General features: G+C 32.7%; 2 protein-coding genes across 2 annotated transcripts in view; both read left to right on the top strand.

The window, feature by feature from the left end:
* The first annotated feature begins 1,770 nt into the window (after nucleotides 1-1,770).
* On the top strand, nucleotides 1,771-6,249 carry LOC123221786 (MLO-like protein 4). The gene is made up of 15 exons (XM_044644701.1): nucleotides 1,771-2,088; nucleotides 2,185-2,242; nucleotides 2,339-2,562; nucleotides 2,818-2,934; nucleotides 3,031-3,091; nucleotides 3,178-3,284; nucleotides 3,969-4,043; nucleotides 4,242-4,327; nucleotides 4,612-4,661; nucleotides 4,864-4,904; nucleotides 5,017-5,187; nucleotides 5,281-5,316; nucleotides 5,454-5,521; nucleotides 5,645-5,705; nucleotides 5,790-6,249. The coding sequence occupies exons 1-15, from the start codon at nucleotides 1,972-1,974 to the stop codon at nucleotides 6,081-6,083; spliced, it is 1,566 nt and encodes a 521-aa protein (XP_044500636.1). The 5' UTR covers nucleotides 1,771-1,971; the 3' UTR covers nucleotides 6,084-6,249.
* Nucleotides 6,250-8,888: 2,639 nt separating this feature from the next.
* The window catches only part of LOC123221767 (alpha-mannosidase), a 30,025-nt gene continuing 12,373 nt past the window's right edge, over nucleotides 8,889-26,540 (top strand). The window contains exons 1-2 of the mRNA XM_044644683.1: nucleotides 8,889-9,147; nucleotides 9,219-9,302. Of these exons, the coding sequence (XP_044500618.1) occupies nucleotides 8,944-9,147; nucleotides 9,219-9,302 (288 nt within the window). The 5' untranslated portion in view covers nucleotides 8,889-8,943. The remainder of the gene's footprint in view (nucleotides 9,148-9,218; nucleotides 9,303-26,540) is intronic.

Genomic DNA, 26,540 nt, shown 5'->3' on the forward strand with positions numbered 1-26,540 from the left:
CTCACGTGTTTGACTCACCAGAGGCCAGAGGGTATAAGTTTTTGTTCTTGATAATGATTTTCAGCATCTAAATAAAGTTGTTTATTAATTCAGTTCAGTGAGGCTTTCAATCACGTGATGCTTGGTTTCAGGTAGAGTGAAAATTCCTGGTTTCTTTAATGAAGTTACATCCCTTTGCAAGGAGGATGATTTTTATGTCCTCTTCTTGAACAATTATTACAGTTCTGGGTTACCTAATTTTTTGTAAACAGGGAATGAAAATGAAAAAACTGAGAGAAAATTGTGATTAAAATGATAGGGGTTCAAGAATGTGAGCAACATGGGAGGAGGGCATTTGGCCTGGGTGCAGAATGGGTTTAAAGTGAAGGTGGATGAAAAACCAGAAGATCAGAAGCCGGAGGAAGCTGAGCTTTTATGATTAAGGAAATTTTCTGTATTTCCCATGTATTAATGGCTAGTCTACTTTTAAGTATGAACAAATACACTGTAATGATTTGCACAACAATTTTGTTCTGCACATGCATGTGCATATATTGGCAAGAAAGATAATTAGAGTTGAATTCGATTTGAGCTATCTTAGCTCTAATTTGAACATAAATCAATTGAACAATTTTAAGTCAATGATTAGATTTGTTTTCATAAAACGAAAGCTCATTAAAACTGATTCAAATATTAGGCTTTGAGCTAGTTCAAATCGAATCTAAAATAAAATTATTTTTTAAATTAAATTTCAGTCTTACTTCATTGAGCTTAGATTGAACAAGGTTAAAACTCAATCTAATCTAATCTAACTCTAAAGATAGCTCACAGAGGGCTTGATAAAATTAGTTAGCTTTAGAGATTATTTGGTTCCAATCAATAAATATTACTTTAGTAATCTATTTTATATTATTTATATTACTTTTTAGTTTATCAGTAATAAAAGATTATTAATAGCCCTGTTAAAGTTTTTGGCCCTTAACCTATATTATATCTAACATCAATAATGAATCATTATTATGAACATGTGGCGAGTTTTGAGCTTTATCATTCCTGCTGGCAGAAAATTGTAATGTTGATGATTTCTGAGGTTTGAATCAACAAGCAAGAACCCGCAAATTGAGATTATAACTTTGTATTTTCAGTATTTGAAGATGGGTTGACCATATTTTTCAAAAAGGAAGAAGAAAGAATTCATATGTTATTATATGTTAAAGTTTGAACTAATTATTAAAGATAGATTAAGGACCTAAAAAGATAGAAAAAGAGAAGTCATAGGTCATTAATGTTGTCTTTTCAAAGTTTTGATTTTGAAGTCTGTTAACTTGTAAAACAAGTTCAGAAAACTTTTTAGGAACGAAAACAAGACTCTGTTTGTAGTAAGCTGCAAGAAAAATGGCTAATTAATAGTAAGCAAGAGGTCAAGCTACGCGTTTGCCATTTCGAGTTGCACACCTAAGTTGGTAAATACGAGGATAAAAAGTAAATACAAAAATTATGTAGATATAATATAATAAATAGTAAATAATATATATATGAATTTAATATAATAATTGTAAATAATACATGGTTAAAAATTCATAAAATTAATAATAAAATTCGGTCGAAATCAATGTTCATTCGGTGTCTTAAAAAAATGCATGCTTGACTTGCTTTCATAAGCATACGACAAGAAGACATGTTCAAGCTGACCATTGACGCTTTAACGTGAATATCCAACTGGGGAAGGTCTGGGTTGCTGGACCCATTATGCTTGAACTGATTTGTTATTTGAACGCCTCTTGCATGTTACCATTATTATTCCTGCTTCTCAGGTCTCAAGTTTATGGCGCAACGAAAGCCCACCAACCCACTGTTCTCATTAATGGCTTGAAATATTTCTTTTTCTATCAGTCTAAAAAACGATTTGGATGATAGTTTTTCAGGTACTTGAAGAAAGTATTGAATGCCCAGAAGCTGAAGTCAATTGGGTTAGTTGTTGTTTGGTGTAAAATGGTGGAACAAGGACGGTCATTGGCTGAGACCCCTAATTGGGCTGTTGCTACTGTGATTACTTTTATGGTAACTCTTGGCTTCTTCTTTCATACCATTTTGAAACAGTTTGGCAAGGTAAACTCACAGCTTGTTGATATAATTACATGCTTCTATATTTACTTGTTTTGCCTTGAATTTGTGTTGTAACTGATGCAATCTGTCTTTTCATAGTGGTTGGACAAGACTAAGAGAAAATCTCTGCTTGCTGCTCTGAATAAGATTAAAGATGGTAAGAGAATTAGATCAGAAGCGATAGTTTCTTCCAATGTGTTGTTGAATTAGTCTGAGTTTTGATTTATATGATATTTTGGTTTTCTTTGAACAGAATTGATGCTTTTTGGCCTATTGTCATTGTTGATGGGTCATTGGATTGTATATGTGGCAAAAATTTGTGTTAAATCATCAGCATTGAGCAGCAAATTTTTTCCGTGTGAAGTGAAGCGTTATTTGAGATCAGTACAGAGCATTTCAGTTTCAAGTTTGGATTATTTGAATACAACACTTTCTAGAGAGCAGTTGAACACCAGGCAGCATCAATACTGTCCTGAGGTATGCTTTGGTAATAATCAAGCCGATGTTGATACTTAATAAGTGTATACTTCAGCCAGGGATATTGTTACAATAACAATCTAAAATGGTGTCTAGTTTAAGCCACTAATTGGTAAGGGATATAGATGGGCTCTCTCTATATTGAGTAAAGACAATAGTTATTGAGTTCTGTCTATAAATTTGTAGAATTTGTTTTTTCTTGATGAATATAAATGTAATTTGCTTCAAATTTTTGGAAACTTTTTTTTTTCCCAGGGTCGTGAATCTTTTGCCTCATATGAAAGTCTTGAGCAGCTTCATCGTTTCATATTTGTTCTTGGTGTTACTCACGTTTCTTACAGCTTTGTAGCCATTGCCTTGGGCATGATTAAGGTTAGTTAACTTCTGGATAGTTTGGGTACTTAAGTGCACTTTCAGAGTTTAATCTTTGCTGAGATAGCACTTAGTTTGCTGTTTTTGTTCATACAGATATATAGCTGGAGAAGATGGGAAAATCAAGCTAAGACTATGGCTATCCAGAGTATTCAAGGTGAAAAATTTTCTGGCCAATGATTGAAGGTCTTCTTTGCTGTTTATTTCTGGCTAAGATTCATTTTATTATTATCTTAAATCTAGACTCCTCGGAAGCTGCATCAAGCAGTAGAAAATTCAAGCGACTGTATACCTTTATTTTTCACCACACCTCTCATCCATGGAGTCGACATGGAATCCTGGTTTGGCTGGTAATCGCTCTTGCTTGAAATCTTATACTTTTTACTTATTCTTTACACAAGATAGCAAACCTTTTCATCTTTATATCTGAGAAACATGTTCTTTGATCTTGCTGTTAATATACCCAAAACATATAAAATTTAGTTGAGCTTATTATATCTGAGCTAACTGATAAATAAATTTTGCAGTCAATCTTTGATATATCTAACTGCTCCAGTTAGGCGGCTTTCCCTTATTAGCTTAAGTTTTTTTTTTTTTTTTTTGGTTTAATGCTAATTTAACAAAATAGAGGTGAATGTTTCAGTAGCCAGCAGAGGCTTTCTTAGAGATCTATGAATATTTAGATGTTAATGATCTTTGTGATGTGCATATGAAGTATCACTAAACTTCATGTTAAAATTAATCTGTCCACAGATTGGTTTGAAAGTGATACCATTCAATGGCTATAACCCTTTAGTTCCCCTTAAAACTGTTTACTGTGGACCATGCAGTATTTGGTTTAGAATAATGGCCATGTTTCACGACTGAATGCTTGATATAAGCAATAGATATCAAAAGAATTAAATGAGGTTTAATTTACTCTGCAATGAATGATTTCAATTGTAATCTTCTTAGTGATACATGTAAAGTAACCATATATCTTAGATTAGTTGAATACTCCAGATATCTGATTTGTCATAAATGTAAATTTGCAGCTCTGTTTCAGTCGCCAATTCTGGACTTCTATACATCAGGCTGACTATATGGCTTTGCGCTTGGGCTTCATCACTGTAAGTTGTATCTGGTTTAAATGGCGGGTTCTCTTTTTTCTTTTTGTCAAGATCTGGTGTATCTTTAAGACTTTCTGAGTGTAATGCAACTGATAGGAAGCATAGTCCTCCAATTTGGGAGGGCTATCGCTGGGACTTGTGTAAAACTAAATTTGCAATTTCTAAGATCTGACTGATCCTGCCTTTTTATGTTTGTAGACTCATCAACTTCCTTTGACATATGATTTCCATAAGTATATGCTTCGAAGCATGGAAGAAGAGTTTCGTGATATTGTTGGCATTAGGTATTATTTTTTATCCATTTTTCATTGTTAGTATTGTTTTCCTCTGTTTATTTTCCACTGCAGCACTAACATTGACTAGTATATCAACTATAAAACTTCATTGAAATGATACTCAAGAATGCATATTTGTTTTGAACACTCCAAGATTTATGAGCATGAAAATTGTTTCCTTGAATGCCTTGCTCCAAGAATTCTATCCTATTAATTAATGGCAAATTGGTATGAAATTGAGGCATTGCTTTTCCAGTAAATTATTGACTCTTGATTTGGACTTACTTTTGCAGTTTTCCGCTCTGGATTTATGCTGTGTTTTGCATCTTTCTGGATTTTCATGGTAATTCTCTGTGCTGATTAACTAGTAGTCCAGGAGATATTGTTGAAATGAACCACATTAAACAGTCACCAATTTTAAGGTGCTTGAAGTCTGGAGATGCAAGCAAGCAAGAAAGCATCCCTTCAGCATTAAATTTTAGAAATTTTCCTATTTGTTCTTGGTCAACGAATTCCCTGAGCATGAATTTTTTGCTTTCATCCAGGAACTAATGCTTACCTTTGGCTTTCATTCCTCCCTGCAATTGTAAGGCCATCTCCTTAGCTTCTTCAAGCTATGATTTAAATTACAGCTATACTAATCTTCTCTCTCTCACCCTCTTTCTGAATTTGTGTATTACATTTTATGTGCTCAAAAGTTGATACTGCTGATTGGCACAAAATTGCACCGTGTGGTGGTAAAGTTGGCTGTTGAAATCACAGATAAATGCCCTTTGGAGGAAAATAATCAGATTAACCTTAGAGATGATCTCTTCTGGTTTGGGAAGCCGAAAATTCTGTTGCGCTTGATACAACTAATATCATTCCAGGTGAGCGAGGCATCAACTTCCATTGTTGCTTCGATATTCAGTCATGAAATTGACTCGATTTTGATAGTGTGGATTGGCATTTGATGTTTGCAGAATGCATTTGAGATGGCAACATTTCTTTGGTCCCTGGTAAGATTTTTGTGCAATACTGAGTGTAACATTTTTCTTTTTTGTAAGGGTAAGGTATTTCTGATGCTCTCAATCTGGTTTATGAAACTAAGTAGTTCATCACACTAGTTCATGATGTTAAACAATTTTGTTTCCAGTGGGAAATCAATGAACCTTCTTGTTTCATGGAGTACCGTAAATTTGCCGTGATTCGCTTGGCATTCGGGTATTTTATATCACTTTTAAAATTTTTTAATATCTATATGTCAATATTACATGATTGTCATTTTATTGTATTACACATTGATCATGTATGGCATAAAAAATTTCTGCTTGTTGATTTATGCAGTGTTGTCACCCAGTGCTGGTGTAGCTTCATTACATTCCCTCTTTATGTTATCATTACACAGGTTTAGCTTTTCCTTCAACTCGGAATCACTTCCTCTCTCTGTCTTCCTAATTCCATGACTTATTGATTGGCTTGGTGGTTGTAGATGGGTTCCAGGTTGAAGAAATCAGTTGTTCCTGAACACGTGAGGCAGTCACTCTCTAGATGGCGAGTAAAGGCAAAGCAAGGTTCTTCAGTTACACTCACGAATGCAACATCTATCACGTCGCTCGATTCCTTGATCGATGACACGAACAAAGATGATGACTTCCCAGCACAAAGCAGCATGGAAGGAAGCTCTTCAACATACAAAGATAGAGTTCTACAGCTAGACACCTCAGAAGCGGAAGGTCCAATATTTGAAATATCACCGTACAATGGCAACTTGGAGGTTCCATGATCACCGGATTGCTAGTAATGAAATCAGAGAAGGGTAATTACTACATCAAACACAACAATTTCAATGGATACAAACATCGTATGGTATGTCTTGCCTGTAATAAGTTTAGTAACTACATGTCGTTTACCTTATAAGCTTATAAATATAATGTCTTTTACATTACTAAGATGTGGGTGACATGTCGTTGAAGCAAAAAGTATATATCTGCCATGCCTAGCTAATAAATACGGGAACAGAAAAAACTGTATACGAATTATGCAGGTATCATATGATGAATAATAAAAAATATGTTTATAAAAAAATGTTACTTAAATTTGCATATGAAAAAAGTATGAAATGTGTATATACAGGTTTAATATAACACATCGTTAATAATACGTTTCTAAAAATACGATGATATCATAATAATTTTACTACTTTTTACGAATTTCTTATTAAAAATCAATATAATAATTTCAATATAAAATATTAAACTAATTATTAAATTTAATATAATATAATATCTAATTAAAATTTTTTGTACAATAAAAAAGTATCAATTAGTTTGAAAAAATAAATTAATTAATTAATTTAGATTTAGAGTTCAGATCAAAGTAAATGTTTGTATAAGCCATAAGAGAGGAAAGCAGCAAATTAAGAAAAAAATGTTATTTTTTTCTTATAACAGTAACATTTTTCTAAATAATTGAAAATAAAACAGATAATTTTATATTTTAAATTTAATAAAAAATTTAAAAATATGATAAATATAAAATATGATATATAATTTTTATTTAATAAAAAATATAAGATATATATTTAATATATTTTAAATTTAAACATTATTTTAAATATATTTAATATACATATAATGCGCGTATTTACTTCCTGCATGTCAGGTCATATTTCTAGCAATAACGTTATGGCTATGGGATGGGATTTAGATAGACCCCACGAGCTTGATGAATTAATACCTGTGGTGTCAGTTTGAGAAATTGGATCAGAACTGTCATTCTGTCTGGTTGGAAAAATTACGAAAGATGAAGAGACGATTAACCTTCGCCAAAACAAGACATCACCCCTAAGTCACCAGCAACCTTAAACATCACCTCCCAATTGCCTGACTACGTCTTGCCACTTCCTTCTGACCTTGGATGCCTTAAAGCTCTGCTTGTGACGGGTGTGAACGATTCGGTTTTGTACAGTGTTAGATATTTTTTTAACCAAATTAAAAAAATAATTTAAAATTTTTTAAATCAAATTAAATTATTTTAAATTTAAATTACATCTAATTAAATTATAAAATTACAATTTTATTTAGTTTATATTATAGTTTGAATTAATTTAAAAATTATTCAATTCCAAATATTTCATACTTAAGTAATAATAATTTAATTATAGTTATTTAAGACATAAAATAAATATATAAACTGAACATAAAATACATATATAATAAACATATAAAAAAATAACAAAATAAATATAAAAAATAAGTAATACACTTAATTGCTCGTTAAAAAAAATCTGTCAAATTGTTTCCTAACAACTCGTCATTCAACTGATAGTGAACAAAGTTAAGTGGGAAATAAATTTTGTTCATATTCATTGCTATAACGATATATACATACATATACATATATATATATATATATATATATATATATATATATATATATATATATATATATATATAAATTGAGAATCTTATATTAGAAAAGCAAAATATTTGATTTTTTATGATTATGATCGTATAATCAAATCTTACCATATTTACATCCCTATAATCTACTCATACATGATAATATATGATTTACATATTCTGTAACAGATAAAAAGATATATACCCATGTGGCACACACACATACACATATATATAACATAAAAAAGAATATTAAATGAAAATTATATCACAAATTATATGCATACATGTACTTTTAAAAATTATGATTTATGGTTTAACTTGGTCTAGAAATTGTCCAATCTGTAATTTAAATCATGAACCTATTTTTTAAAATTTTTTAATCAAAACTAAACTATTTTATAAATTAAATCAAACTATAATTTTTAAATAATTTTATTTTATTTTATAATTTAAACTAAATTATGTAAACCTCTAATTTGAGGTCTCACAAATGCGTGGAAATGGTTTGAAATCCTTTTGATAGCTTTGAATATCCAAGTAAAATGACTTTTGGTCAAACTTTTTATATTTAGTTTTGGTATATGTAGATGGGTTGAACTCGGCTCGGATTTGCATTAGATGTTTAGCTCACCTCCTCTAAATAACGCCATCCCTTTTAATTTTTTTTTAATAATGAGAGTTGTATTTGATTTCCTTTATTCGGATTCAGGTTTAGATTCATTTTTCCTTTTACTCTCTAACTTATATGCAGATTGATGTTCATTTATCTTATATTCGTATGCCGATTTGTTCGAGTAAAACTCTTTTCAAATTCAAACAAACTTATTTCGAATCTAATCCTACCTATTTATCCCCTCCTTGTTAATTAGAAAATTAAATTTTACTGTGTATAATAATTTCTCGATTAATTATCTGATACTTGTTAGAGTAAAAAAATCAGTGTATTTTCATCCCCATCTTACCCAACACCTGATCATGATTGTGTGACTGATGGTAAGATATGGACCACACAAAAACAATAAAATTGATTTTCCAATAAAGTTAAAAAAGTCCACGTCCCGAGCATCGGCCGGCCACCTTATAAGTAAAAAACTACGCTGCTTGTCACAACTGAACTTTTACATTGTCCATATCTTACAGTAATATATATATATATATATATATATATATATATATATATATATATATATATTAAGAGGCTACAACAACCATGCTAACAAATTTTAAGTTTGTGTAAAAATGGTGGAACTTAGCTTAGCTGCAGTTTTGGTGTGTGCCTTGTGCCTGTTATACAGAGTTGATGGCGGATATGTTAAGTACAACACAGGAGCTGGCGTTGTACCAGGCAAACTCAATGTTCATCTGGTTGCGCATTCGCATGATGATGTTGGATGGTTGAAGACGATTGATCAGTACTTTGTTGGATCCAATAACAGCATTCAGGTTCTTATTCTTACTGTTTCATTGCAGAATTTCATGAGATTTGGTATTCTGAAAATGTTGTTTTTGTGCAGGGTGCTTGTGTCGAGAATGTGCTGGACTCAGTTGTGGTAGCCTTGCTTCGAGATCCAAACAGGAAATTTGTTTTCGCTGAAACGGTAATTTTTGTTGATTCTTTCCTTAATGATGGAAAACCATGAATATCCAGTTCCAAATCAGTCTCTCTTAGAGAAATTAAGAAACATTTAGCAACTAATGCTTTTCTTTTGTTAATTTGTTTTCGATGGCTTGATTTCAGATTAAACAATTTAATTTGATATGAACTATAGGCTTTTCTTTATCGATGGTGGGTATATCAAAGTCTAGAAATACAAGAAGACGTGAGAAAACTTGTAGATGGCGGCCGATTGGAATTCGTGTATGCAAGTTATTAGCAGCCAGTGTTTTTGCGTTTAATTTTGAACGAATGAGAAATCTCTTTTTCTTGCCTATCTGCAGAAATGGCGGTTGGTGTATGCATGACGAAGCAACAACCCATTTTATAGACATGATTGACCAAACAACACTTGGTCATCGTTTTATAAAAGACCAGTTTAACTACACTCCTCGTGCTGGATGGCAAATCGATCCCTTTGGACATTCTGCTGTGCAAGCTTACCTACTTGGAGATGAGGTACATAATTTTATTTATGATCTCTGTTTTCTCAATTTCATAGCAAAATTTTCTGCGGAATATAATTGAACACTTCGTTGTCATTGTGTAATTAGTGGTTCTGCCTAATGGGATATGTGTTAATGAATTAAAATTTACGTCATAGGTGGGGTTTGATTCTGTGCATTTTGCAAGAATTGATTATCAAGACAGAGCAAAGCGCAAGGCTGAAAAATCTCTTGAAGTTATTTGGCAAGGTTCCAAGACTTTTGGCTCTTCATCTCAGGTCCCAAACTGCAAATTTACTTTGCTAGTACTTTCTTTAAAGAGAAATGCCGTGTTCACTTGTTAATTGTCTCTTATTCTCCACAGATTTTTACCAATGCCTTTCCAGTTCATTACAGTCCCCCCGTTGGTTTCCAGTTTGAAGTAAATGATCATTTTGTGCCTCTCCAGGTTCTAATGTTCAACAAAAGAACTCTGCCTAAATCTTATCAGATGATGTTTGTTTTGAGTGCGTCTCCTTATCTGTTACATGTTATGACTGCAGGATAATCCCCTACTGGAGGACTACAATGTTGATGAACGTGTTAATGATTTTATTGAGGCTGCTTTAAGCCAAGTAAATCCTTCTTCCTCATCTTTGTTTTCGTTATCTCTCGCCAGCGGGCTTTGCATATTCACATTGCTTTTGAGAATTCACCACACTAAATATCTTCTTGTACAAGTTAACAGAAATATTTAAGCATGTTAACAGTAAGTACTTGTTTCCTCTTGATGTATAGGCAAACGTGACCTTGGAAAACAATGTTATGTGGACAATGGGTGATGATTTCCAATACCAATATGCTGAGTCTTGGTTTAAGCAAATGGACAAATTCATTAACTATGTGAATAAGGTAGAGTTTGCTTGAAAATTGTTTATAAACTAGCATTCAAAATTTCAGCATGCTAGCACTTCTTTTATTTTACAGAAGGAAAAAGAAAAAGGGAAAGTTGATGCTTGTTAATGGTGTGTTGCAAACTTCACTATGTGTACTTTGCTGTGAACAAATTATGATAGCACATGCAATGAGACTCTTCCCCAGAGCACTCTGTTGTTTAAGTTCCATACATTCTGCTGTCACCTAATTTAACATTGTATTCATCCTGCACTTTTAGCTACATTTACATGAATTTAACTTGTTTCTCTTGTTCTCTATTGTTTTTGTTTTTCCTTTTCTTGGGAAAATTGTTTCATACCATATAAATATATCTCTTTACTGTGTAATTACTTAAAGGAGATGCAGTTAGTTAGGATAGCCAACGAGCTTTGCTAACATCTACAGAAAACAGCTTCTTGAAAGAAAGGGAAAAAAATCCCCTACTATTTCAGGTGTCCATTATATATTAACTAGTTTAGATTTTATTTTAAGTGCACTCATATTAGTTTTCAATCTTCCCAGGATGGTCGAGTTAATGCATTATATTCTACACCATCTCTCTATACCATTGCAAAGAATGCAGCAAATGCATCATGGCCACTAAAAATTGATGATTACTTGCCGTTAAGTATCACTAGTGCTGCCTGTTCACTTTTCCTTTAGTTGATGAAGCACTGCTGTGCAGAACCATTCTCTTTTAATTACTTGTTTTTCAATAATTGTGGGCAGATACGCAGATGAAATGAATGCTTACTGGACTGGGTTCTTTACTAGTCGGCCAGCCTTCAAGCGATATGTGCGGGCATTGAGCGGGTATTATTTGGTATGCAAATCAACATGAGATAGGGGGGAACTCTTTCTCTGTTATGTAATCTAGTTTCATTTGATAATCAGGATCCAGAATCTAATGTGCCCACCTTGAAGTCCTAGATTCCTATATCATTTCTGATTTTATATGTATTTAGTCCTTTGATCATGGTATTGATAAAGTGAAACCAGCTTTATCATCAATCGTGTCACCTTTGATTGACTTAGAACCAAGTCATGGAGCATCATCATAAACTGAAGTCTTCACATAAAATGTTTTGATGTTCATAAAAATTGCCTCTGTGAAAGCTAGTTAGAGTTTCCTCATCAATTTAAGACTTCTGCAAAGAACTTAAAAATATGTTCCAAATTGTTGTGAATAGGCTGCAAGACAGCTTGAATTCTTGGTTGGGAGGAGACCATCTGGGCCCAATTCCTTCTCTCTCGGAGATGCTTTAGGAGTTGCTCAGCACCACGATGCTATCACTGGCACTGCTAGACAACATACAACAGATGACTACGCTAAACGTTTATATATTGGAGCCTCTGAGGTGGGCTTCTATACTTCCCTGTTTTTATGGTTTTTTATTTCTCCATAGTTCCTCATGTACACCAAACTTATCTTTTCCAATGCAATTATTTTGTCCAGTCAGAAGCAGTTGTGAGCTCTGCTCTATCATGCCTAACTAGTTCTGGATCAAGCGATCAATGCGCAAAGCCTCAAACAACATTTACCCAGGTGAGGTTTGAATGCCCAGATAAAGTGAGACATTTCCGAACATAAATTTACTTGAGTTGAGAAATTGTAAATTTATTTTTAATTTCTTTTTTCTCATCTTTTTTAAATGTTTATATTCACACCATCAAAGTTGCTCGTCCTAATTTTGTTGCTATCCTTCCCCTTCTCCTTTTCAAATTTTGGACAGTGTCCATTGCTAAATATCAGTTACTGCCCTCCAACAGAGGAAGACATTTCGAACGGAAAGCATTTGGTGATCTTTCTGTGACTTTTTTTTTCTCATCAATAATGCTATGCTAGAATATTCATTTATTTCTTGTAAATGATTATTTGCAGGTTGTAGTGGCTTATAATCCAATCGGATGGAACCGTACTGACATTATAAGGATACCAGTAAGTGTAATTTTTGTGCTTTAACTATGATTACAAATAAGAACATTCTAAATATAAAACACTTTGAACTTCATCTTAGTTTTCTTCTCTATCTTCAATTTACATGCAAACAAGTTGTACGATATTTGCCTTTAATATGATTTGCAAATGCAATATCTTCCAGGTTAATTACAATAATCTTGTTGTAAAAGACTCATCTGGCAATGTTATCGATGCCCAATATGTGCTTATGGATGGTGTTACAATTAACTTAAGGAAATTCTATACTGAGGCCTACTTAGGACAATCATCGAATTTAGTCTCTAAATACTGGTTTCTCTTTCAAGTATCTTTGCCTCCATTAGGTTGGAACACTTATTTTATTTCCAACGCAACTGGTACAGGTAAGAAAAAAAGCATATAATAGTGTAAATATATTTCTATATATTGATTCTTCTCTTCTAAGGGCTTATATTTTGTGTTCTGTAATGTTACAGAAGAAAGAGGACTGGAAGATCTCACTGCAATGGACAATCCACAGAATGATACCATTGAAGTTGGACCTGGAAATTTGAAGATGTACTTCTCCAGTACCACCGGACAATTTAAACGAATGCATAATTTGAGAACAGGCGTAAGTAAACACTTTAATGTGAGATTTCCTCTTGATTTTAGATTATATATAATTCTGATAATCTACTCATAATTCTTTATGAAAACCAAAGTGAGTAGAAGGAACCCTAGTTCCACAGACATAGGTTGAATTGCATTCATTTCAGATATGCATATTTTTGTGAAAAAATCACCAAGAAATGATTGTTGCACCTATTTTTTTCCAGGTTGAGGTTGCTGTACAGCAGAGCTTTCTGTGGTATGGTTCAAGTACAGATCCTCAAGTAAGCAAATATTGTGTCTTCTAGTTGGGTGATCTAAATTTGATTGTTCTTCTACTTGCTGACATTCCATTTATATATATCCTCTTCAGCACGCTTCCAGTGCCTACATTTTTCGGCCCAATGGTGCCCCGCCAACTATAGTTTCTAGATCAGTATAAACTTCTACTTTCCTTCATCTCTTTCCATTTATATCATTAATCAAAACTAGCAATCTATTAATTAAAAAGAGTAAATGTTAAAGAGCAAAATTAGCCGATGTAAAGGTCTAGCCTAGCGCTAAATAACCAAGTACTTACATTGGATCTCTCTACAATTTTGCAGTTTATTCATTCCAACATTTTGTTTGATATGCAGGTTCAAGTGCAAGTTGTTCGTGGACCACTAGTAGATGAAGTTCATCAAAATTTTAGTTCATGGATCTACCAGGTTACCAATGTCTTTATTGTTTTAGTTTATTTGTTGCAGTTTATTTTGAATTACAAGAGTCTGAAAATTTCTTACTATTTTGGTCCAAAATTTCCATTATCGTCTCCTTGCACAAAGGAACTATTTTCTCATTGTACCCATCACTAGTAATGATTTACAAGTTTTTGTATCTTGACTAAATGTTGGCCCACTGAAGGGGTTAATTTGTGTCAATTGATTTGCCTGATGGTTTGATTGATAAACTATTTAGCGGAAATATTAGATAATTTGTTTTGTTTATTGGTTAAACTCATATATATTTAAGAGTGATTCAATCATTTTCAATATGTATAGGGATCAAATTTAAAATTTTCTAAGTGTGTAAAATCTATGTCTAAAAACCCTTAAAATACAATTATCTTTTTTTTATTTTTTTCTCCGTCGTCAACTACTTCTAATAAATAAATTGTTATTTTCATCGTTTTTTAATGTCTATCTTATTATTTAAGTTATCAATTTTATTATTTTTTTATGTCGATCTTATAATTTAATTAATCTCTAATGTTGATCTCATATTTTCAATAACTTATTCCTATTGTGAAATTGATGTTTCACCATGAAGCGAAGTAAGTTTCCAATTGAATAGTAAATTAATAAAGTCATTTGACGATTTTCTAGAATGGTTGCTGACTGTGGATTTCAACCAAATTTTTTATACTAACTTGTGCAATTTAGGCTTTAAAATGTTGCTAATAACTAAAATAAATAAATGTAATTACAGAATATATATATATTGAAAAAATTTATGCATCTTTGGTTAGAACTCATATTCAACCGGTAATATGAATAATGATTTTAAAAATGATTATTTACATACTCGGTGTTAGTTCTAGATTGAATGGGCTTTTTCTGGGTCATCTTAGGATTTAGGCTTGAATATTTTAGCCTGCCAAGGCATATTTGATCTCATGGGCTTCAATTGGGGCAATTCAAACGTTTGTGCTTTGATTTTCTAACCCACCAAGTCATAGCATTCTTCCTCTTCCCCATCTGGACATGGTAGCAAGGCGTCATGCAACAGGTTTGGAAATCGGAGTCTTACACTTCAGTCGCCCAGCAGTTGACTCAAATTTACTAGATAAATTTACATTGGCTGAGTGCAATATATTTGCATTCGTGGGCTTCCTGTGGATTGCAAAATATCTTTAAAAGTTGTGAATTCATAATAATTTTTTATCCAACCAACAAGATAATCCTTATTGATTTAACATATACATTCTGCAAATTATCAATTTATGATCTGTAATCTTTTTTTGTATAATCTTTTTTTCCAACTTCTTGGGATTATTTCCTTGTCTTCTAGTTGCTTATTTTCTTTGTTTTTTCGTTTATATGCATTTGCCAGGTCGTTAGACTTTACAAGGATAAAGAGCATGCTGAAGTTGAATACACTGTGAGTCACATTATCTAGCTTTTCTAATGCCTGGAGCAAAACAAAATCTCTATGTACTCAAATGTATTAGTTCTGATGATATTTTACTTTAAAGGTCGGACCAATTCCAACGGACGATGGTGTTGGAAAAGAGGTGATATCACAAATTACAGCAAATATGGTTACAGATAAAAGTTATTACACTGACTCCAATGGAAGAGACTTTCTAAAGCGGGTAACTGTCTCCTAACCTTCAACCTATAGCTCATACTGTCTTACTTTTAGCTCATAATTTTCTTTCTTTTTTCTTTCAGAAATATATAAATATTATTGAGTCCTAGCAAACTCATGCTTAACAAAGTAGTTGCTAGATTTGAGCTTTCTATTGTAAAAGGGTCTAGTTGATTTAAAGAGATTGCGTATTCTGGTCTTTTATTTCTGTCTTAAGAGCAGCTTAGAACCTTACAAATCTGATATCAATGTTTCCAATCGACGCCTCAGATTTTGGCAAATCGCTTTATCTGCTGCACATTGCCAGTCAAATTTGTAAATCAAAACATAAATTGTTAAGAATATGTTCATCACCTACTCATGGTTCGTTGTCGTTCAGTTAAGCTGTTTATTTCTTTTTCTTAACTTTCTATGTTCAGTTTTATAGTTCTATGAATTTCCTTTGTCATACAAAATCAAATTCGCCCCTATGATTTGTTATTGTTGAAACCTAACTCTTTTCAGGTTCGAGACTACAGAGCTGATTGGAATCTTTCAGTTAATCAACCTGTAGCCGGAAATTACTATCCTGTAATTTTCTTAACCCTATTGGTTACTATTGGCTTACTTTTTTTATTCTGCGGTAAAACTCATCATACTATTAATTTTGTCTAAAATATTACAACAGTTTAATTTAGTTTCATCTAAAACTCTTATGTTTAAATGATTAGGAAGACTTCTTAAGGTCCTTATGGTTTGGAACAACCTTTTAACATTGAGCTCTTCTTGGAAAATATAATTTTAATAATGCCATGCATATTTTGAACGATAATGTTCTTTCATTTATCTTTTCCAGCTTAACCTTGGAATTTACATTGAGGATAAGACATCTGAACTCTCAGTCTTAGTTGATCGTGCTACTGGAGGAGCCAGCATTAAGGATGGACAAGTAGAGCTAATGCTTCATAGGTTTAGTTTCACATTACCCCATATTTCCATATCGAAAATTTTATATACATAGATAAGCATGTCGATCAACTAACTTTTCTTTGATTATGCGTGCAAGGCGTATACTTCGTGTTGATGGTATAGGAGAAGCCCTTGATGAAACTGTTTGTGTTAAAGACAATTGTGAAGGACTGACGGTATGAAATTGTATAAAAACTATAACTCTTGCCTCAGAATTTTAAATTTCTCGTTTTCCATGCATCTCAATTGTCCAAAGACGACTTGATATAATATGTAAGAGATGTTATATTTCAATTATTAAAAGAGAGATATATTTTACCTCTTATCTTGGGTGATATGACCTAATTCAGGATTATGCTATTGTATGATGAGCATTCTATATATAATTAATTTTTATTAGTCTTAATGGAAAATTCGCAAAATACTTAGATTCTTGGTGTTATATGATTCGATAAAACTATATGTATATAATTTTGAGTATACGATTAAGTATAAAAATGATTTTAAATAAAGTATATAATTGGATACCGTTTTCTTTAGGTTAGAGGAAACTACTACTTGAGTATCAATGAATTAGGGGCTGGAGCAAGTTGGCGTAGGACAACTGGTCAAGAGATTTATTCACCAATTCTTTTAGCTTTCACACATGAGGTATGGCTTGATTCTATCCTCTGAGTATCAACTATTATAGACATCAATCTGATGCAACAATTTTTAATTCAGAAACTGGAGACTTGGAAAGCATCACATGTGACAAAAGCAACTACCATGGATTCAGACTTGATGAAGATTGTTGTGATACAAAGCTATGCAGCAGATTAAAACCAAATGTCACCAGCCTTTTGTTTTTGTCTCTTTTGTGATATTTTTGTGTAATGATTTAGCAAGAATTTAATGAATGTACCTACTGTGAATGAATTGTGGTGGAGCTTAATCTTAGCTGTAAAGAAGGGAACAAATTTCCTTAAATCCTGGAAAGTTGGTATTGACTTATACTTTTGTATTACTATAAAAATATTTTTACGGTAATGAAAAAGCAGCTCCCTTTTACAATTTCTTTCTTCTTCTTTCAAAATACATACAAAAAAAATTTCCTACAACTGGTATCAGAGCGAATTGATCTTTGTGGGACTGTGTGTGAGTGAAAGCAAGGAAGAAAACCTCACCAAAAAAATTGGACACTTGAGAAATTTGAGTGATCCTTGTGATGGCTACAAGTAACAGTATTTCCACTCTTTCTCCTCCAATCTTCACTGGAGAAAATTATTATGTGTGGTCTGTGAAGATGGAAGCATATCTTAGGGGTCTACTACTGTGGGAAGCTATTGAATCAGACGTTGAAATTGAATTGACAGAGAATCCAACTCTGAATCAACTCAGAATGTATGAAGAAAGAGTCTCCAGAAAATTTAGAGCCTTGAGTAGTCTTCATTCAGCAGTAAATGAGACTATTTTTACAAGGATCATGGCATGCAAAACAGCAAAAGAAGTCTGGGATAAGTTGAAGTCAGAATTTCAAGGAAATGAAAAGACAAAACAGATGCAGATCTTCAATTTAAGGAAGGAGTTTGAATTTCTCAGGATGAAAGAGACTGAGAATGTGAAGGAGTACATTGATAGAGTTATGAAAGTTGTTAACCAAGTGAGGTTGCTGGGTGAGGACCTACCAGAAAGAAGAGTTGTGGAGAAGGTAATGGTAACTCTTCCAGAAAGATTTGAGGCAAAGATCTCTTCACTTGAAGATGCTTGGGATCTGTCTCAACTTTCTCTCACACAACTTGTAAGTGCTCTACAAGCTGTTGAGCAAAGAAAAGCATTTAGAGAAGAAGAAGGCTCAGCTGAAAAGGCACTTGTTGCATCCCAAAAAGCAAAAGTGCAATTTGATGATGCAAAGAAGGGCTCTCATTCAAAGAAAGGTAAAGACAAAAAATTTAATCAGAACAACAAAGGAAGAAATAGAAGAGGCAAGTATCCACCTTGTCCTTATTGTAAGAAGACAAATCACACTGAAAATTATTGCTGGTACAGGCCTGGAGTTCAGTGTAAATCTTGCAAACAGTTTGGACACATGGAAAAGGTTTGTCCAAGTAATGCAAATAATCAAAATCAGGCTCAGCCTGCTCAAGCCAATGAAGTACCTGAAGTTCAGGAGGAAAGACTCTTTGCTGCTGTTACTGCAGAAAAATGTTCAGTTGCAGCACAAAACATTGATGCTTGGATGATTGACAGTGGTTGCACACACCATATGTCAGCAAACTTGAAAAATTTCAAGACTTTGGATAAAGAGTACTCCTCAAAAGTGAGACTTGGTGATGGCAGACTTGTAGATGTCAAAGGAAAAGGTGTTGTAACAGTGCAAACCTTATCAGGTACAAAACTTATCTCTGATGTTTTGTTTGTACCTGATATCAAACATAATTTATTGAGTGTTGGCCAATTATTAGACAAGAATTATGTTGTTAAGTTCAAAAATAGAACTTGTGAAATTTATGATCCTTATGGCATGAAGCTTTTATCAACTAAAATGCATAACAGAAGCTTTAATCTTGATTTGAAAAATTATGAAATTGAAGCTTTCGTTGGAGTTGAATCTGATTCTTGTCTATGGCACAAAAGGTTGGGCCACACAAATTATGATGCTTTGAAGTTGCTTGAAAAGAGCAAAATGGTGAATGATTTGCCTACTGTGACTATAATTTCTGATGTTTGTGGTACCTGTCAACTTGGTAAGTTAAGCAAAACTCCATTCCCTGTAAATCAAGCTTGGAGAGCAACTGAGAAGCTCCAGCTGGTTCATACAGATGTATGTGGACCCATGAGTATACCTTCTTACAATGGCAGCAAATACTTTCTTTTATTCATTGATGATTTTTCAAGGTATTGTTGGGTCTATTTTCTCAAAAACAAATCTGAAGTGTTTTCTATGTTTCAAAAGTTCAAGGCTGCTGCAGAAAATCAAAGTGCACAAATGATCAAAACCTTAAGATCTGACAATGGCACAGAATATATTTCTTCTCAATTCCAATCATTTCTTCAAAAGGCAGGCATTCATCATCAACTCACAGTCACTTATACACCTCAGCAAAATGGTGTAAGTGAAAGGAAGAATAGATCAATTATGAACATGGCAAGGTGTTTGCTGTTTGAAAAAGGTTTGCCAAAGAAGTTATGGGCTGAAGCAGTTAATACTGCTGTGTATTTACAGAATAGACTTCCAACTAAAGCCGTTGATGGTAAAACACCTTATGAAGCTTGGATAGGTGTTAAACCATCAGTGGCACACTTAAAAGTCTTTGGTAGTATTTGTTATGCCTATGTTTCAGAGGTAAAAAGAGACAAATTAGATCAAAGAGCTGATGTTGGTGTGTTTGTTGGATACAGTATTGTCTCAAAGGGATACAGAATTTTAAATCCCATAACTGAAAAGGTTTATGTAAGCAGGAGTGTAAAGTTTAATGAAAATGGTGCTTGGAATTGGGAGGAAATGATTGTAGAGTCCTCAAATCAAAATAACAATGCTGAAAGTGCACCTCAGCTTCATGGTGAAACTTTTGAGGAGGAAGATTCTGATGATGAGCATTATGCTGTGAGAGGCACCAGAACTCTGCAAGATGTCTACAGCAGATGCGATGTTGCCATATTTGAACCTGCCACAGTTGATCAAGCTTTGCAGTCTCCAAAATGGAAAGCAGCCATGAAGGAAGAATTTAATATGATAGTAAAAAATGATACTTGGTTACTTGTTGATAGGCCAAAAGATCAACAAGTAATTGGTACAAAGTGGATATTCAGAATGAAGATGAATGTTGATGGCTTAACCAGCAAATATAAGGCCAGATTAGTAGTGAAAGGCTACTCTCAGCAGCAAGGTATTGACTTCACTGAAACTTTTGCTCCTGTAGCAAGATTTGATACAATTAGATTGTTGCTTGCTCTTGCTGCTCACAATTGCTGGAAAGTTTATCAACTTGATGTTAAATCAGCATTCCTCAATGGTGCTCTTAAGGAGAAAATTTACATTGAGCAGCCTGAGGGTTTTGCTATTAAAAGTGCCATTGATAAAGTTTATTTGTTGAAAAAGGCACTATATGGTTTAAAACAGGCCCCTAGAGCCTGGTATGCAAAAATTGATGGCTACTTGCTTGACTTAGGATTTGAAAGGAGCATTAATGAAGCAACATTGTATGTGAAACAAATGTGTGCTGAAATTCTAATTGTTTCAGTCTATGTTGATGATATTCTTGTCACTGGAAGCAATCCAAGTTCTGTGAAAGAATTTAGAAGGCAAATGGAAGGCATGTTTGAGATGAATGATTTGGGGCAGATGTGTTATTTTCTAGGAATGGAAGTGTCTCAAGTTTCAACAGGCATTTTCATTTCTCAAAAGAAATATGCAATAGAATTGTTGAAAAAGTTTTCTCTAACTGGTTGCAAGGCTGTTAGTACTCCAACAGTCCAAGGATTGAAGTTACAAGCAAATGATGGCTCAGCATCTGTTGATCCTTCAATTTTTAGGAGTCTGATTGGTTCCTTGCTGTTTTTATCAATCACAAGGCCAGACATAATGTATGCAACCAGCATTCTATCAAGATACATGCACATGCCAACTGAAAATCATCTCAAAGCAGCCAAAAGGGTCTTGAGGTATATTCAGGGTACAATTTCATATGGTGTGCTATTTAGGAGGAGTTCAACCCTGAAACTACTTGGATTCACTGATAGTGATTGGGCTGGATCACTTGAAGACTCAAAAAGCACCTTAGGCTATTGCTTTACCCTTGGATCAGGTGTTATATGTTGGAGTTCAAGGAAGCAAGGTTCAGTTGCTCAGTCAACTGCTGAGGCAGAATATATGGCTGCATCTGCTGCTGTTAATCAAGCCTTATGGCTGAGAAAAGTTATGACTGACTTGAAGTTTAAGCAAGAAGCTGCTACAGAGATTTTGTGTGATAATAAGTCTGCTGTTGCAATGGTTAAAAATCCAGTTTTTCATGGAAAAACTAAACACATTAAAATCAAATATCATGCTATTAGAGAAGCAGAGAAGGAAGGTGAAGTTGTGTTATTACATTGCTCAGCAGAGGACCAAGTTGCTGATATTTTCACCAAAGGACTGCAGAAGAAAATATTTGAAGAACTTAGAGACAAGCTCGGTGTTGTGCATAGCTCCTGCATCAAGGAGGAGTGATGAAGATTGTTGTGATACAAAGCTATGCAGCAGATTAAAACCAAATGTCACCAGCCTTTTGTTTTTGTCTCTTTTGTGATATTTTTGTGTAATGATTTAGCAAGAATTTAATGAATGTACCTACTGTGAATGAATTGTGGTGGAGCTTAATCTTAGCTGTAAAGAAGGGAACAAATTTCCTTAAATCCTGGAAAGTTGGTATTGACTTATACTTTTGTATTACTATAAAAATATTTTTACGGTAATGAAAAAGCAGCTCCCTTTTACAATTTCTTTCTTCTTCTTTCAAAATACATACAAAAAAAATTTCCTACAAGACTACAGCTTGCCCCTCAATGTTGCTTTAATTACTCTTCAGGTGACAGTAAAAACTTGGTGTAGAATGAATTGACGAAATTTTCTCTCTATCTAACTTTCTTTTCTGTAGGAGTTGGAGGATGGAAGCGTTCTTCTCCGTTTGGCACATCTATATGAGGTAAAGATATTGTCTTTGATGCTCATTATCTTCAAATTTCTCTTGAAATTCTCTTGCTTCCAAAATTAAAGGAGGCAGTTTCTTCTTCATCTAGTTAGAATTTCTTAAGGAAACAACTTGTGTAGTTCTATCTACAAAGTATAAGCTGCTGAAACTTAGAAACTAAGTAGCCAATAAATTATGCATGTGCTCAGGATGGTGAAGATGCTGACTATTCCACACTAGCCAAAGTTGAACTAAAGAAGGTGTTTAATGGGAAATCGGTATGTATATTGCTTCCTACTTGTTCCTTCTTCAGAAAATCTCCATCAAGTTTCCTCAATCATCACTTCAGGTCCAACCCAGATAAAACTTAGCTGTTTTATGTAATTTAATGCTAACTCTAACTGTTTTCTTGATCAATTGGTGTTTAATATTTCAGATAAAAGAGCTAAAGGAAATGAGCTTATCAACAAACCAAGAAAAATCAAAGATGAAGAAGATGAAATGGAAAATTGAAGGCGACAATGGACAAACACTGTCCCCAATTAAAGGTGGCCCTGTTGATAGTTCAAGTCTTGTTGTTGAGCTCGGTCCTATGGAAATTCGCACTTTCTTGTTAAAATTTTTATAATAAATTATGTATTACATATCATCTTCGTCTACTTCTTAATAACAAATGTCAATCAATAATAATAAGTGTATATATATAAGGTTTCCATTTTTAAACTTTGTATCCCAATATATCTGTCAGATAATTTAGCAACGTCCCCTTAATTATAGAATGTTAGTGAACTAACTTACTACATCAACTCTCAAATAAATTAAGATATAAAAATTGTATTTTAATCTAAACCATTCATAATCTTTAGAAGGTTATTATGTTGTACACATACATGTAAAAATGTAGCTATGGAGTTTAGACTTGAAAAACACCCGGATTGGGAGGATACATGTTGAGTTGAAATCGTTATGGGTCTAAAACAAATCATTTTAAATATGTAATGAAATTACAAACGCGCATCTGACCCATGCATGTATGCCTTAGGATTCTCGCAATCTTTTTTAAACTATAACCACCACAACTATTTTAACTGTTAGTGATATAATGACATTTAAGAACTCCTCATGTTGAATATATTCAATAGTTTTAATTTAATCAAAACTAAGTATTGGCATAGCAACAAGACAGGCTAGGTTGTGTTTAATTTGGCATGGTTTGTCATGTCAAGGCTTGTCAAAAGATGAGTCTACCTCAACACTAAAGCCTAAGGCATAACTTATAGCCCTCTAGATTATGTTTTCATAAGCTTTTTGGATTGTCAAAAAATAAATTTTCTACTTTTTTAATTTTTTATCATTTTTTAATATTTTACCGACCATGTTAGCTAGATTCATGGACCTTCCTTGTAGGCCTTGCATAGCCCACCTTAAAAGTAGGTCTTAGCATGACCTACAATTTTGCAAGTCAACCCTCCTAAGGTGCCTTTTTTAAGCTCCGGATATGTTGGCTTGGGGTAGCACTACCCATTGCCAAGTCTAACCAAGCACAAACCATCGAGGTGTTTGTATTTTTTTCTATGTTATACTTAGTTTTCCTTTTCTCTTGATTGTCATCTAGAATAATCACTGATATCTCTAGCTGTAAGGACATTATATGTAATGTGTGCTAAACATGATTTTAAAACATGTGAAAGTATTTATAAAACATTTTCTAAATTTTTTTTTTTACCTGCTATATTAATTGAACTAGGCCCAAACATGGATTTGGCACATGTTTCATGTGAGTAGAATAAGCTCTCATAATTTTCTTTTCAATGTACACAAAACAAGAGTGAACAACCATAACACCCTACTATGAGTGTACCCTATTGTGGGCGTATACTCTGTATCATTTTTCTTTTATCCTATTTTGTTTCATCTCTGGTCCATTTATGGTGGCAATATTTTCTGTTATAACCACTTTTAGATCGAAACTTATTTCATGCAGGACTTCATCTGCATCCATGATAACTACTACTAATAGTTGCACTCACTTTAGGGAACAACGCAGTGCTAATGGGGCTTGTCAGATAATTTCTTAATAACAATTCATTGTTTCGCTGAACCACCAGCAAACAAGATATTAATTTAGAATATTTTTTAAAATTTTTTTCCTTATATTATTGCTACATAAGCATATTTGAGGAATGAAATATAGAGAAAGTTTTCTCTAACATGTTTTCTTAGGTTATTTTTTCCCACTTAATCTGATCTGGAGACTATTCTGAACATTGCAGAGTTATATTCGCTTATAATTTAAAATATTGTAAGCATAAATGAGTCCATTCATATTGTGTCGTTGTCAGTGTCATTGACTTTTGATAATCAAATATTTCTTTCATATTTCTCCATAATTCTAGTGGATTCTACTCGTAATCCTTTGTGGATGTGGTGACGAAGGAAAAGAGTAGCCTTAGATTTATCTTGATGAGATGCATTATTTTCTTCTTTTATTGTTTCTCTAAGACTTATAGATTATAAATGGAGAACGTGTCTATACCCATTCAGTGTAATTTTCTCCATCCAACCGAAAGACAACATATTAAAGTTTTATAAGATTTGTCGTTTTCACTAACTGTAGATTAATGAAAGTAATAAAAATTAGTGATATGATGAAGAAAAATATGTTAGAACTTCAGGTTCATATTTATCTTATATTCACAAAACTTCTGATTTTATAATTAACATTTAGAATATTATAGTATATAAAACTTAAATAATAGTTCATACTTTTCATAATTTATGCAAACTTTAGATTGCAAATAATATATAGTTATAATAAATATTTTAATGAAACTTGGAACTTCAAGCCCTTATATATATATTCTCACGATTTTATAAACTTCAGGTTATAAATCGAATATAATTACTATAATATAAATAAATATTCTAATAATATTTAAAACTTCAGGTTCATATTCATAATTTTGTAAACTTCATATTACAAATAATATTTAAAATGTCAGGTCCAGATTCATGATTTTATAAACTTCAGATTGCAAATTATAGACAAGTACAAGTGAAAAATTATAAAGAAAAATAGCAGTAATTAAAATATTAATAGTTTATATTTTGTAAATAAGATAATATCATAATTAGGATAACCATATATGTAACGTATAAACAAAATAATAATATAATTAAAAGATTACTAATATTATAATATACATAAACGAATCATACTAATAATGTGTTATAAAATAATAAAAAGTGCAGAGAAAGATGATCCTTAAAATAAAGGAAGACACTTATGAGAGGAGAAGAATTACAGAGTGAAGTGAATTACAAAAGGTGAAGGTAGTGTCTCTTACAGGAAAGAGAATGGGTATTTATAGTGCTCAAATTTTGTCTTTACTGCATTAGTTGCTTGCGCAAAGATTAAAAACTCAATCTCTTTTTACTCTTTTTCCACTTCATGCGCCTGCAATTATAAATGCATTCTCACAACATTATTTGACTTGACTAGGTGAAAAGTCACCTGGACATGTAACAAGACATTCATAATATCAATGTGCTTAAATTTAGGCCAAAAGACTTCTTCCCACCCAAGGTTTAGTGTATTCCCAATTTCGCACTAATGAAATTTCAAAAGCTTAAATATTCACCCTTCATCGATTTCTATTAAAATTTTCAGTTAAATATAATAATAAAATTATTATTTTAATAATATTATTAAAAAATATATAATTTATTATATTTTTTTTATGAGGTTTTAAAAACTAACAATATCACATCTGTTTAAAGTTTTACATTTTTAAAAAATCACATTTTCTTGTCTAAACTTAGGTTTTTTTTTCTTCATCTCTTTAGCTGTCATCTCTATCTCCAACGACCTTTTCTTTTCATCCTAAAGCATCATCCTCTCTCTCTATTATTTCGAGGTCTTAGTCTAAATTTGACGAATCCAAATGATTCGTTTGAACACATCATTATCGTCTAGATTCATCAAATCTAAACAAAGACTTTAGAATAATAGAGAGAGATAAACGATTTAGGATGGAAAAAAGAGATCATTGGAGACAAAGATGGTAGCCGAAAAGATGAAGAATAAAAACCCTAGGTTTGGAGGAAAAATATGAGTTTTCAAAACTAAAAAACTTTAAGTAGAGGTGAAAATGTTATTTTTTAAAACTTAAGGGGATAATAGTAAATTATATATTTTTATATTATTTTAAAATAACAGTTTTACTCTTACATCTATCTAAGAATTATAACAAAAATTAGATGACGAGTGAGTATTTAGGTTTTTGAAACTTCACATGTGGAAGTTTGGGAATAAGTCTTTTGGCCTTAAATTTATAATGCCA

Source organism: Mangifera indica, chromosome 1, assembly GCF_011075055.1.
Source record: "Mangifera indica cultivar Alphonso chromosome 1, CATAS_Mindica_2.1, whole genome shotgun sequence".
Lineage (NCBI taxonomy): Eukaryota > Viridiplantae > Streptophyta > Magnoliopsida > Sapindales > Anacardiaceae > Mangifera > Mangifera indica.